Genomic DNA, 13,823 nt, shown 5'->3' with positions numbered 1-13,823 from the left:
CCATAATATAACATTTCTCTGTCTTTTTTACTGGCATTTTGACAACAGAGAGTTGGAGCTTCTTTGAAAGATCAGCAACAGAGATAGAGATTTAGAAGTCATTTGTCTGAAGACGGATGAATGAATCCCTAAGAATCAGTGAACTTGATAAGGAGAAGATTGTAGAGGGAAAAGAATGAACGAATAGATAATTACTGCTGAATCTATCATCTCCACACTCATGGAGAATAATTAAGAGGTGTCGCCAAAATATAATAGGTGGGGTGATAAGAAAAATGAGAGGAATATCTAAATGTTACACAATGATACAAAAGTAAGGTAGTAGGAAGTAGAGCCCTAGTACAGTGAGCTAACACGGGAGTGAACAATTTTCTGTTCTTAGTTCTTACCTACAAGGAAGAATTGCACTTGGGTGGTTCTTGGCCAGAGGGAACCTCAGTGAACTTCAAATTACTTATCCTAGAATTCTAGAATATTCATAATCTGAAACTTGGCAACCAGTACTGATCTTCTGAAGTTCCTCAAACTAATATCCTCCATGTCCTCCAGCACAAACTTTGAGGCCTCTGTGATTTTATTCCCCTCCCGACTCTTTTCCTCATTTGAATCCTAGCCAAGGGCCCAACTGAAGCCTCCTCTAATTCATGTTGTCTTCCCCAAGTCCCATAGTGGTCTCTTTTATACTCCTGATTTTCCTTTTAACCTGAACCTTTAAATTTTTGCTTATATCCTTTGTCTTCCCAGTGAGACTGTAAGCATTTTAAGTACCAGATCCATGTGTCCTGTTGCTGCTTAATTCTTTGAGCACCCTCAGACCTCAATTACATTATTAAAAATGAGTAATTTGTAACAAATTATCTTTGAGGTACCCATCAGAACTAAAGTGCTCTGGATCTTAACTACTACACAGTGCCATGTATGCAGTAAATCCTAGAAGAATGACATTTTACTGTATCTCTTGGGGAAAATAAAAATGTGTTTGGTTGACCTGGTTACAGTGAATTCTTAATAGTTTATAATCAAAGAAAGACTAATTGTTTTCACCAATATCTATTTATATACTTTCTATAATGACAATACCTAGATTATTGAATACATACAAATGCTGTCTTGCCAGTTTTATAAAACGATAACTCCCTTATTTTATCACTGCAGTCCTTTTATTTGTAAATATACTGTTCACTTCGTTGACTTGATCATGACATTGGCGCTCTGTGGGAGCCGGTATATATAGTAGTCAAAACCCTGGGCCCTGCGGTTCAGTCCAGAACCCTACCACTTATTAGCAGTAGTGCACTCAGCTATGGCCCTTAATCTCTCTGAGCTTAAGTTTCTTCATCTGTAAAATGTTAACTACCTTCTTCTTTGGGTTGATGAGAGAATTTAAATGACATAATCCATGTAAAGAGTGGAGCGCAATGCGTGGCACTCACTAAGTGCGAGATGTGGTGATTAGTCACTATAATGAGGTTTTCTGTGATTTAACAATGCCACAAGAGAAAATTTGCAGTTTTCACAGGTTAATTTTATGGGTGGTATTTCTGTTAACTTTTAAAACCATTTACACCCACTATTTTATGTGATATTTTGATCATAAAATAGTAGGTTCTTTTCATAGTTATGTAGAACTGAATTGGCTAACTTCCTTGTGTTCCTCTACTTATAATTTCATAGTGACAAGGTTGGTTCAACGTGAAACAAAATATCTCCTACATGGTTTTCTTTTATTATATGATGCAGGATGCTGTATCACAAAATGAATCCAGGATGCCTCTCTCTAAATCTTTAAGAGTCAAATCAGAGTTAACTACCAGGTAGAGAAAAGTCACGAAATTTAAAAAGGTACACAATATTCTTCAGGGGATAATTCTAAAATAAACTTTTGTAAATGATAAAGTATCTAGTGTAGCATTTTACTCCCTATGGCTGGCTCTTCCTAGATTTTACTTAGAAAATATTATAAAACTGTAGCCTGACCACATTGTGTCCTAAACACTGAAGGCAAACCATATTGTGGGGATTTCATTTTAACCGCAGAGAAATTGTAACAAGTCCAAAACCGCAGGACCCAAGTAAGTAGTAGATCCGGGAATAGAACTGAGAAGGCTCTGATTCGTCTTCACGTACTGAAACCACAGGTTCTGCTGCTTCTGAACATAATGACAGATCGTCTAGTGTTGCTAGACCATCAGTACATGACCCATCAGGAGCAAACTGTATGAGGACACTGTCTAAAAGCGTGCAGCCTTTACTTTCTAAAGGCCTGTGTGGAAACCAGAGAAGTAGGGAAGGAGCCATTACAAGCACCAGATGATTATCGACTGATATTTGTGTTTGGGGTAATCAGTTGCTACCACAAAGTTTGCTTCTTTGCTAAGGTTGTAAAAGAAAAGTAGTAATTTCTAACCAGGGAAACGCTTTTTTGCCCATTCTTAAAAACATTTTAGTGATTTTTAATAAAGCCAACTAAAGAGTTTACTAGAATGGCATCATATATATAAGGAGCATAAAAATGTTATGTTCCTTTCAAGATTTGACTTTACTCCCACATTTTACTTTTAAATTTTTGCCCCTTTTGCCTTTAGTTGATTTCCAGAGCCCTGAAATGGTTGTTTTGAAGGATTTGTTCTGCTCTGCTGTTGCTGTTTGGGGAAAAATCTTCCCAACTTCCTCACTCTGACAGGCCTATTCTCCCTTAATATTTTATATGGATAAAAATTCCTTGTTATTATATTTTACTGTTTTATTTTATCATAGACTTTTTGCAGGATTATTTTCTTTCTTCCTGAAATATACCCTTGAAAGATTCCTTTAGTTGAAGTCTTTTGGTTTTTATTTATCTGAAGATGTCTTTGTTTCAACCCTACTTTAAAAAAAAATTCTTTATTTTCACTTTTTTTATTGAAGTATAGTTGGATCACAACCTTACTCTTGAAGAACAGCTTTGGTAGACATGCTATTCTAAGATGACAATTATTTTCTGTTAGGCCTTTGAAGATACCCACTGTCTATTGCTTCTGTTGTTGCTATTAAGTAAAAAACATTTCGTGATTATAGGGCACTCGTGTCAGTCTTCGCACACTGAGAACTTATATTAATCACTTAATTCTGATAACAAACTTATGATAATATGCCATTATTATTCTCATTTATTCTAGTGGAGACATAGAAGCACAGGACAGTTAAGAATACAGAATAAGTGAGGACAGGATTACACCCCAGGATCTTGGACTCTAAAGCCTGTGTTTTAAACCAATGCCACAGCCAAGTGAATACATAAAGAGAAAGATGAGAGAGAAATATTACTGAGTATTAAAGATATTTAAAAACTGTAGTGGGTGCCTGGGTGGCTCAATTGGTAAACGACTGCCTTCAGCTTGGGTCATGGTCCCGGCGTCCCGGGATGGAGTCCTGCATCGGGCTCCCTGCTCGGTGGGGAGTCTGCTTCTCCCTCTGACCTTACCCCCTCTTGTGCTCTCTCTCTCTCTCAAATAAATAAAATAAAATCCTTAAAAAAACTGTAGTAATGAAAACAGGTTTTTTTTTTTCCTAGATAAAGAGATCAGTACACTAATCATTACCACTGGACTATTATTACAAGGCAGCATCAATATGCTGTGCCTGTTTTCTCATATGTAAGATACTACTACTATCTGCATCATAGAGTGGTTGTAAAGAATAAACAAGTGTATACAGACACATGCATATTAGGAGTGAAAAAATATTTGTTGCCACTAGCAATAGTAGAATAAAAGAGGAAAAGCCCAGAAACCAACCCTACTATATAACAGAATATAGTATCTGGTTACAGGTGATAAGAGGAAATGGTAGACTAGTGCTGGCGTAGTTGGGTGAATTGTCTTTTTTTCTTGAAATTCTATTCGGTAGACATCTGGGATGTCATACTTTTCTGTACCTTCTCCTAAACATGTGGTAATTTCTTCTTTCACCTTGGTAGCATCCTCAGCTCTTAAACATTGGTGTTTCCTATTACTCTGTCCTTGGCTACTGTATATAGATGTGTGTGCATCCTCGTAGAGTCTCACGGTTTTAATTACCAACTATATATACTGACTTGTAAATATATAAAACAGAAATTTTTATTATCTTTTTTAAAAAACTACCTCAAAATAGTAAAAAAAAATAATACCAGATGTAGAAATTATTTCCTAAATTGATGATATCACTAGAAGAAGTTTTCGATTAATATTTAAGGAAACGTTTGTGGAGAAGACTGTAATAAGCATACCATCAAGGACAGCAACTATAAATAAAAAGATAGATCTGACTACATAAAAATGTAAAATTCCTGGGGCGCCTGGGTGGCTCAGTCGTTGGGCATCTGCCTTCGGCTCAGGTCATGATCCCAGGGTCCTGGGATCGGGCCCCGCATCGGGCTCCCTGCTCCGCGGGAAGCCTGCTTCTCCCTCTCCCACTCCCCCTGCTCGTGTTCCTGCTCTCGCTGTCCCTCTCTCTGTCAAATAAATAAATAAAATCTTTAAAAAAAATTTAAAATTCCTTTTGTAAAAACAAACAGGAACAGTGTACATGATTAATGGCACAGTATACTGGAGTAGGGAAACCATATGCACATGTAGGAGACAAGTGAAGAAAGCAAGATTTAAAAGGATTGGGAAACATTAGGAGTAACCACTGGGTGCACTGGAAGTGAAAGCTGACCCAGAACAAATAAGAGGAATCACACATAGAGTAGCAGTGGGAGTCTAGCCCAGGGTAGAGACCATAAATCAGTAATAGCAAGGATGTTCATGGCTATATGGCTTTCTCTGGCAACGCTTAGAATCTTGGGTTATCAGCAATGTTAATTTCTTTTGCCTTGGATAGGTTAGGTAGGTGGATGATCATACGAATAAAGGGTCAGACAAGGAAGCTGTTCATATCAGAAATAAAAATCTGTCCAATATACTTCAAAAGCTCAAAAGCTCAAATGGCCTACAGTGTTTGGCCATTGCTGTAGAATAAAAACCAGAACCCTAGGATTGAATTTTAGCGTTTCCAATATAAAATTCTGACCTTTTCTTTTAGTACACCCTCACAGGTATCACCACATGACTGCCAGATAGGGCTTCTTGCTATTTTTTGAAAAATGTTTTCTCTTTGAGTTTTCACCTCAATTGTGTGGCTTCTAGTATTTACCTGGCTTGTAAAAACCTATATCTCTATTTTTGAAATCATAGCTTAGCTGTTCCTTAAAACTCAATTCATTTATTACCTGACCTGTGACCCCAGCCAGAAGTGGTATCTGTCCTCTCAACATCTATAATTCCTTGTTTATACCACTTTTACATTACTTTTCATTTATTTCAAAATACTTTGTTTATACTAAATTTTAAATTATTTGATGGTAGGGACTGTATTTTTGTCATTTTTTTATTTCACAGTGCCAACACAATGCTTTTCCTATAGTAAGTATATAGTGAATATTTTCTGAAGGACATTGTATTACATATTTATACTAAGTAGCAAGATAGGACCTTTAGAAGAAAATGTTTTGGGCGCCTGGGTGGCTCAGATGGTTAAGCGTCTGCCTTCGGCTCAGGTCATGATCCCAGGGTCCTCGGATCGAGTCCCGCATCGGGCTCTCTGCTCCTTGGGAGCCTGCTTCTCCCTCTCCCTCTCCCCCTGCTTGTGTTCCCTCTCTCTCTCTGTCTCTCATGAATAAATAAATAAAATCTTTAAAAAAAAAAAAAAAAAAGAAAATGTTTTGTCTTTTCTATAGACTAATTTTAAAGGTTTATTTTTGTATGTTATTTCACGGACCTCTTCTCATGTGAATGTTTTGTCTTATAGGTATGGGATGAATTGCCTTATTCAGTTTGAAGATTTTGCCAATATAAATGCCTTTCGTCTCCTGAAGAAATATCAAAACCAGTATTGCACATTCAATGATGATATTCAAGGTAAGCTGGATGGGGAGGGAAGTGAAGATACAAGACAGGAGGGCCCAGATACTCCCATGAAGTTAAAGAATAGATATAATGGGAACAATTGAATAAACTGGAAAGGTGGGAGATTGTAGACCATGAGTGAGGTATTCTAATATAGTATTTCCATGAAGGATTAGATCTGAGTGATGGTAAGCACCAGCATGGAACTTTGGAGGGAGACAGCCAAAGTAAAATAAGATGAATGCTATTGGAAATGAGGTGGTCAAAGAAAAGCTTAAATGTAAGATGAGGATGATAATGTTTCTCTATCCATAGTTCATTACTGAGAACAAATACTCATTTGTACTTTATGAACTAAAATGTACTTTACAAATATAATTTTTAAAATTCACTATGCTTAAAATTTATGGTGTGACATAGCTAGATAAATGTGTTTAAAAATGATGAATCTCTGTACCTTTTGGGGCACACTAAAGTAATGGGTTGAATCTTTCTTTTCCCCAGATCCTTTGTGATGTTAATCACATTGTTACTTTAGTGCCATTTTCATGACAAAGACGCTTTACATTATTTCAACTTTGTTTTCTTCCTGTTTTATTAAATTTCTTTTTGAGAATTTATTCATGAGAAGTGAATATGTGGAGGATTTCGGAAGGGAAGAAAAGAGTCTAATTCTACACAGCTATAGCCCTAGCTTGAAGATACATGTATAATGATAATGTGCCTTCGATGCTGCAAACGGATTTTGTAGACCAGTGTCTGAGTCACTTACCAGTCCATTTTGCAGTGGTCTCTAAAATACGTTAGGGGCGGGCGCCTGGGTGGCTCAGTTGGTTAAGCGACTGCCTTCGGCTCAGGTCATGATCCTGGAGTCCCGGGATCGAGTCCTGCATCGGGCTCCCTGCTCAGCAGGGAGTCTGCTTCTCCCTCTGACCCTCACCCCTCTCATGCTCTCTCTCTCATTCTTTCTCTCAAATAAATAAATAAAATCTTAAAAAAAAAAATACATTAGGGGCGCCTGGTTGGGTCAGTTGGTGTAAGCATGTGACTCTTGATCTTGGGGTTGTGAGTTCGAGCCCTATGTTGGGTGTAGAGATTACTTAAAAATAAAATCTTAAAAAAATAAAATAGCCACATAAACTATTAAACAAGCTGTCCTTTCTTTAATATTCTTATCTTTTGATTTTGTGGGTCCCACAGAAATGTCCATGCAGAAGTTAAAAGACTAATATTACATACTTTTGAACCATTATGCAGAATTAACAGGCATCAGAGTTCAGTTTAAGACAAAGAATGCTAAATTCAAATCATCAAACAAAATGAACATTTTGGAATTAGGGTCAGAACTCCTATCAACTAGGATTAAGAATTTAGAGGTCACGGCCTGGGCTGCATCAGAATTAAAGTCAGGAGCACAGAAAATCTGAGGCAGATGCTAAGCCAAGGCCAAGAGCACTACATGTGGAGTTGCCTTGGAGGCTCCACTGCAGAATATTCCCTCCTGCACCCAGCGGGTCACCACAGTGGAGGCATTAAATAATTAATTTTTCACCCCAGCTAATCTGTCCTAAAATACCATTTGCATATTTACGTATTTACACGTAGGAATTTAAGAGTATTACTGCCTTAGCCAACAAAAAGACAGATTTGAGAAAAATGGGCCCAATCTCTGACTAGAGAAAACTTTTGGCAAGTTAGTGAGGTTCTCATTAGAAATGACCAAACTATTTTGTGCATTTCTCCATACCAAAATAGTGTCCCTAGTGACACTTTTTCCCCATATGTTTCTATTTTACCTTTTTAACCTTATGTTTTTTGCCATTTTGCTCACAATGTAATACTTTCCCCACTGTGGGCATAGAAATTGCATTCCAGTGCCAAGGAAAATAATTATGTAACTATTACAGCCTCACCATGTAAATAAATGTTTCACACTGAACCCTTGGGAGAACTTTTTTTTTTTTTAACAGATATGTTATTTAAAGATAGTTTATGAAAAGTATTTGATTTTAAAAATACTTAAAATTCTGTATTAGTGATCTAAAATAATTTTAAATGATAGAGATTTTGGTCTTGGATAGAGATTTAGACTTTAATGCATTCTAACTATAAATTATTTTTAACCGGGAAAGTGTGCTGGTTAAATCTATTAAGAAATTGGACATTTAATAATATAATCAGGAGACCATCAGAATTCAGCAAATTCAGATCAAAATAATAAGGTCTCATCCTCTGGTCATTTAAAATCATTATAAAAAGAGTTGTTCTCATAATGGCCTCTCTGGAATGGCTATTCTCTACCATGACATTGTAAATATTTTATGTAGAAGTGTTAGCCATAATAGTTTGATTATTAAGATTATTTATTTATTTATTTATTTTAAAGATTTTATTTATTTCTTAGAGAGAGAGAGAGTACAAGTAAGCAGAGTGGCAGGCAGAGGGAGAGGGAGAAGCGGGCTCTTCGATGAGCAGGGAGCCCGATGCAGGGCTTGATCCCAGGACCCTGGGATGATTATTAAGATTTTTTTAAAAATAAGGTAAATATAGCCTAATCTTATACTAGATGCTTTGATAATTGAAAAGATCAAAATCAGACATGGTAGAACAGACTTTTCACAAAAGAAGGGAGCCCACTGGCCAGAAAACAGTTTAATAGCTTCAGAATTTAACGCCACTAAGTTTTAAAAAATGTATAAAACAGCAAATGAGAAACTGATTTTCTCTATCAAGCTGGCAAAGATTTTTATTATAATCCCAGTGTTAACAATGCTGTAAGAAGATAGGCACCCTTATATATCTATGGAAATATAAACTGGTGCAACTCTTGGGGAGGCAGTGTGTGTCAAAAACCTTAAAAGTCTACAGCTCTTTGATCCAACAGTTCTCTTTTTAGAAATTTATCCTGAGCAAATAAAGGTGTGTAAAGAAAATGTACAAGGGTATTTATTTGTTTATTTTAAATATGTATTTATTTTTTTAATTGAGATATAACTGACATAGAACATTGTATTAGTTTTAGGTGTCCAACATAATGATTTAATATATGTATATGTTGCAAAATGATTACCATAATAAGTTAACATCCATCATCACCACGTATGGTTACAATTTTTTTTCTTGTGATGAGAACTTTTAAAATGTACTCTTAGCAACTTTCAAATATACAATACAGTGTTGTTAACTATAGTCACCATGCTGTACATTACATCTGCAGGACTTACTTAGAAGTCTGTACCTTTTGACAACCTTAATGCCTTTTCCCACCCCCTCACCCCTAATCTCGAGTAATCACCAATCTGTTCTCTATATCTATGAGTCTGTTTGTTTTTGGTTTTTGGTTTTCTTTTTAGATTCCACATATAAGTGAGCTCATACAGTATTTGTCTTTCTCCATCTGACTTATTTCACTTAGCATAATACCCTCAAGATCCATTCCTGTTGTCGCAAATATTAGGATTTCCTTCTGCTGAATAATATTCCATTGTGTATGTGCCTGTCTGTGTAATGTATCACATTTTCTTTATTCTTCCATCCATTGATGGACATTTACATTGTTTCCATGTCTTGGCAATTGTAAATAATACTGCAGTGAACATGAGGGTGCAGATATCTTTTTAAGATAGTGATTTCATTTCCTTTAGATACCCAGAAGAGAAATTGCTGGATCATATGGTAGTTTTATTTTTAATTTTTTGAAGAATCTCCATACTTTTTTTCATAGTGGCTACAGCCACTAGCAGTGCACCAGGGTTCCCTTTTCTCCACATCCTTGCCAACACTTGTTACTTCTTGTCTCGGGTAATAGCCATTCTAACAGACACAAGGTGATACCTCTTGTGGATTTGATTTGCATTTCCCTAATGAGTGATGCTGAAAGCCTTTTCATGTACCTGTTGGCCATTTATATATCTTCTTTGGAGAAATGTCTGTTTAGATAAGGATATTTACTGTTATTAACATTATTGTTAACATTATTATTGAGTGTTATTTTTTCAATTAATTATACTCTGATCACAAATGATCTTTTTTAAAGCGTGCATATTCTTGTGATTCAAAACAAATATTTCAAAAGAATGATATACCTAAGAAAAATTGACATGAGTGTTTTATTTTAAATTATTATAATAAAAACAAAGACATTTAGAAGGTACTTGTCTCATTGTAGAAAATATAGGCTTTAAGCCTTAAAAATAACTTTCCAAACTCATTGCCAGAATTAAAATTTCACATCATGAAAATGTTAATAACAAATCTTAACACACTAGAGTTGAACAATAAATAAAACCCTAATTATTTTTTTACCAAAAAATCATGAACTAATGAATAACAATAGAAAGTTAACATTAATTTCAAAAGACATTGAAAAAAATAGTAAAGATGGTTTGTAAAAGGCAGCATTATATTTGTTCTGTTCTTGATCAATTGAATGCAGTAAATTATTCTGGAGGAGCCTAAACTATGGCAGTAATAGTTGTAAAGCAGTGCTGATATGAAGCCCCCCCCAATAGTGTTTTGTTCCTGATGTAGGTGGCTCCACAGAAGTGTCCCAAGCTTCTGCATTCCCATACACAGTTTTCACTTTGTGAAGTCATGGGTCATCTTGGTGCCCTCAGGGCCTTGACCTTCTCTCTGGAGGTGGCACATACTTGGTAATGCAGCTCTCCACAGCACTGGGGCCAGTAAAAGGCTGCGCATGGTCACACTGAGGATTAGGAGGTACGCCTCTGAGGAACGAGGCCTGCTCTGTGTGCTTTGCCCTCAAGATGGAAGAGAACCTGCTCCCTTGGGCCCCCGCAGCCACGATCCACTTGACATCCACGCTGGTCTTTAGCAGGAGGAGACAAGAACCAGAGATGCCAGAGCAAGCTTCATGATCACCACCGACAAAGTAGGGACCATCAGGATGGTGAGCTCTTACACCACAAAAGTGGGAAACAGAGGTGAAGATCTACATATGGATGCCAAGAAAATGATAACCAAGAAGTCACAAAGAGGCTTAATTTAAGACAGGATCTCCTCGGTAACCATGTGGCCTTGGGAAGAGATGAGCCCAGCTCCATGGAGACATCCAACAGCTCCATGACTATTAACATTAAAAAGATGAAAGCAGAGATTCCTAAGATACGAATTTTTTTATTCCCTTTGCTTTACATACACAGCTTTAGACAATATGGTCCTGTGAGGTAAATCTTTATAACAATTTTATAGAAGAAAAGCAGCATATATGGAGAAAAGAATCTGACCAACAAGCCAGTATTCACAGGACAGCCATGACAATACTGAAATCAGTACTGGCCCCTGCTTGGATAAGTGTCGGCAGGCCAGCCATGACTAGGAAGCCCAGCAGCACATTCTGCACTTGGAGCATTTCATGCAGCATGGTCAGGGCTACTTTTGCACCCCAGGCACTACCCATGATGGACACGAAGGGTATGCTCGATAAGGACAAGCAAGTAGAAATAAAGTTGCCCTGAGTGGGTCTGATCTGTAAGAGGTGTCCCCGGAATAAGCCAGATACAACCACTAATCATGTCATATGACACAGTCCTGGTAGGGCAATCTTCCCTACCTTTTAGCTCTGATAGGGAAAATTCTAAGCCAGTAAGAAAAAGAGTAAAGAACCCCAAATTCTCCTAATGTCTCCACTTGTACTATAAACTTAATCCTATTTATTCCTGGAGTTCCCAAGTGTACCACAAAGTGTAATGAAACATTGTAGGCGGTCCTGTTGCGAACAGCCGGCTACAAGTAAAGACAACATTCCTGTGGTAACTGTGTTCTTTGCGAAGTGGTGCAATGCAGCTGGGGTTGTTGCCTCTCTGGGGTTGTTCTGGGAGTCAGTCAGCACGCTAAGACCCACATCATACTCCATTTCTCATTTTGTGTGATTTTGCTTGGAGTTGGACTCTACCTCCACCCTCAGAGCTGCCTCAAAATTGACCCCTTCTTTGACCGACGTATTGTCATCGAAAGTATATTCTTCCATATCTTCCTCAGAGCAATATGCTGCCTTTTTCCCATCTTCAAGAATATCATCAAACATGGATAAACTTTTGTTTTGATGTGTATTTTTGAGGGCTTCACCTTGGTGTTTTCCTGCTGCCGGAAGTCCCACACATTGTCTTTTCCTTTATTGTAGTCTTGCACAAGGCCTCCAGGTGCTGCATGCTGCTCTCCTTCTTGCTCACATCTTCATAATCTCCCTGCAGGGCTCTCTGGAGGCCATAGATAACCTGGAAGACTGTGCATTTTCACTTCCATTCAGCTCTTTTTGGAAAATTTCAAATGTGTGCACCTGGAACATTGTTTCTTCATCCCACAGGCCAGCATCTTTTTCCACTTCTCTGATTGCCCTTTTCAGTTGGTAAAAAACCATAGTCTTTTAGCAAAGACGCCAAGAGAGCTTTCTGCAACTACGGAGGACCCACTGCTTCCTCTGAGTTCTAACTGCCCCTCTGCCTCATCAAGCTGTAACTTGATGACGTGTTCCGATACCTCTTCTGGTTCCACAGCATCCACTAGCACATGAAGCATTAGAAGCAACATCCAGAAGTAATTTTTTCTAATCCCTTCATGATCCAATTTTAGAGGATAGGGCAAGACTGTCCAGAGATTTCTCCTAAGCTGAGCTTGCATTTTATTTATTTTTATTTATTTTTTATTTATTTTTTAAGATTTTATTTATTTATTGGACAGAGAGAGACACAGCAAGAGAGGGAACACAAGCAGGGGGAGTGGGAGAGGGAGAAGCAGGCTTCCCACCGAGCAGGGAGCCCGATGCGGGGCCTGATCCCAGGACCCTGGGATCATGACCTGAGCTGAAGGCAGATGCTTAACGACTGAGCCACCCAAGGCACTCCTGAGCTTGCATTTTAGAGACCCATTTTCAGCTGATACCGAATGGGGCACCTGACGCCACACGCAAGGAATTCTGGAACAAGCAGTGTGAGTATGGCAGGAGCAGAGCCAATGAGTCCAGCATCAGTTACTTAGCTTCTTTGGAGCCTGGCCCAACTACAGCATGTCCTGAGTCTGGGTCAAACCTTCCTATATCCCTTTCCAGGTGGCAGGTGACAGGGCTGCCCCCCAGGGCAGGGGAAGGAGATTGGGTTAGGTTCGAGGATGGCCCTCGCTACCCATTGTCATCTCTGGAATGCAGTCTCTATTGTAATGTTATTTTTAATAGCAAAAAATGAGAACCCCTCTAATTATCCAAAAATAGACATTAAATAAATTTTGACTTATATTATGGAATATTATAACTATACAAAATACTTTAAAATATGTTATTGACATGGTACGGTAGTCATAAGATATTTTTAAGTGACAGAAAGTATGTTAAATAGTAGGCGTGGCATGAGATTTTTTTTACAAAATAAAATTTTCTTTAGTTTGCATATATCAGATAATAGAGAACAGTTTTAAGAATATTCATCAGAATGTTGTAAATGATTCGACCTAGGCAGTCGGATTATAGGTGATCTTTTTCATCTTTGTCCATCTGGATTTTAACTGTTTAATGCATTTGTTACAATGGGCATGTACTTATGAATAAATTTTTCAAGTATAAAAAGACAGCACTTTTTACTGAGTTGTTGAGCCATAACACAAAAATACGTAATCTTTTGTTACTTAGTACCAAAAACCTATTGCTTCGATTAGTGTTCTTTTCAAAGTGGTACTGTTATTAATGTTGTAATTTGTATAGACTATTTTGCTATATTAGAATTTGTCAAATATTCTTTTTACAAGAGAATTTAATTGAGCAGAATTTTTCAAACATGACTTTGCTTTCCTAATAGTGAAACCAGACCAATTAGGAAAAGCTCATTAGTATTATGCTGAGTGAAATAAGTCAATCAGAGAAAGACATGTATCATATGATCTCACTGATATGAGGAATTCTTAATC

General features: G+C 37.4%; 1 protein-coding gene, 1 long non-coding RNA gene and 1 pseudogene across 3 annotated transcripts in view; 2 read left to right on the top strand and 1 right to left on the bottom strand.

The window, feature by feature from the left end:
- Window positions 1-4,068, top strand: part of LOC145723053 (uncharacterized) — a 25,519-nt gene extending 21,451 nt beyond the window's left edge. The window contains exon 2 of the long non-coding RNA XR_014147785.1: window positions 49-4,068. This is a non-coding gene — a long non-coding RNA (uncharacterized LOC145723053). The remainder of the gene's footprint in view (window positions 1-48) is intronic.
- The window catches only part of ME1 (malic enzyme 1), a 98,720-nt gene that overhangs the window by 42,455 nt on the left and 42,442 nt on the right, over window positions 1-13,823 (top strand). For both annotated transcript variants that reach the window (XM_081828598.1, XM_081828597.1), the window contains exon 2: window positions 5,812-5,921. In XM_081828598.1, the coding sequence (XP_081684724.1) occupies window positions 5,812-5,921 (110 nt within the window). The remainder of the gene's footprint in view (window positions 1-5,811; window positions 5,922-13,823) is intronic.
- LOC102740282 (solute carrier family 9 member D1 pseudogene) lies at window positions 10,508-12,548 on the bottom strand (annotated as a pseudogene).

Source organism: Leptonychotes weddellii, chromosome 8 (genome assembly GCF_054177405.1).
Source record: "Leptonychotes weddellii isolate Sample4059 chromosome 8, ASM5417740v2, whole genome shotgun sequence".
Classification (NCBI taxonomy): Eukaryota; Metazoa; Chordata; class Mammalia; order Carnivora; family Phocidae; genus Leptonychotes; species Leptonychotes weddellii.
This window is presented reverse-complemented; position numbering and strand designations above follow the sequence as displayed.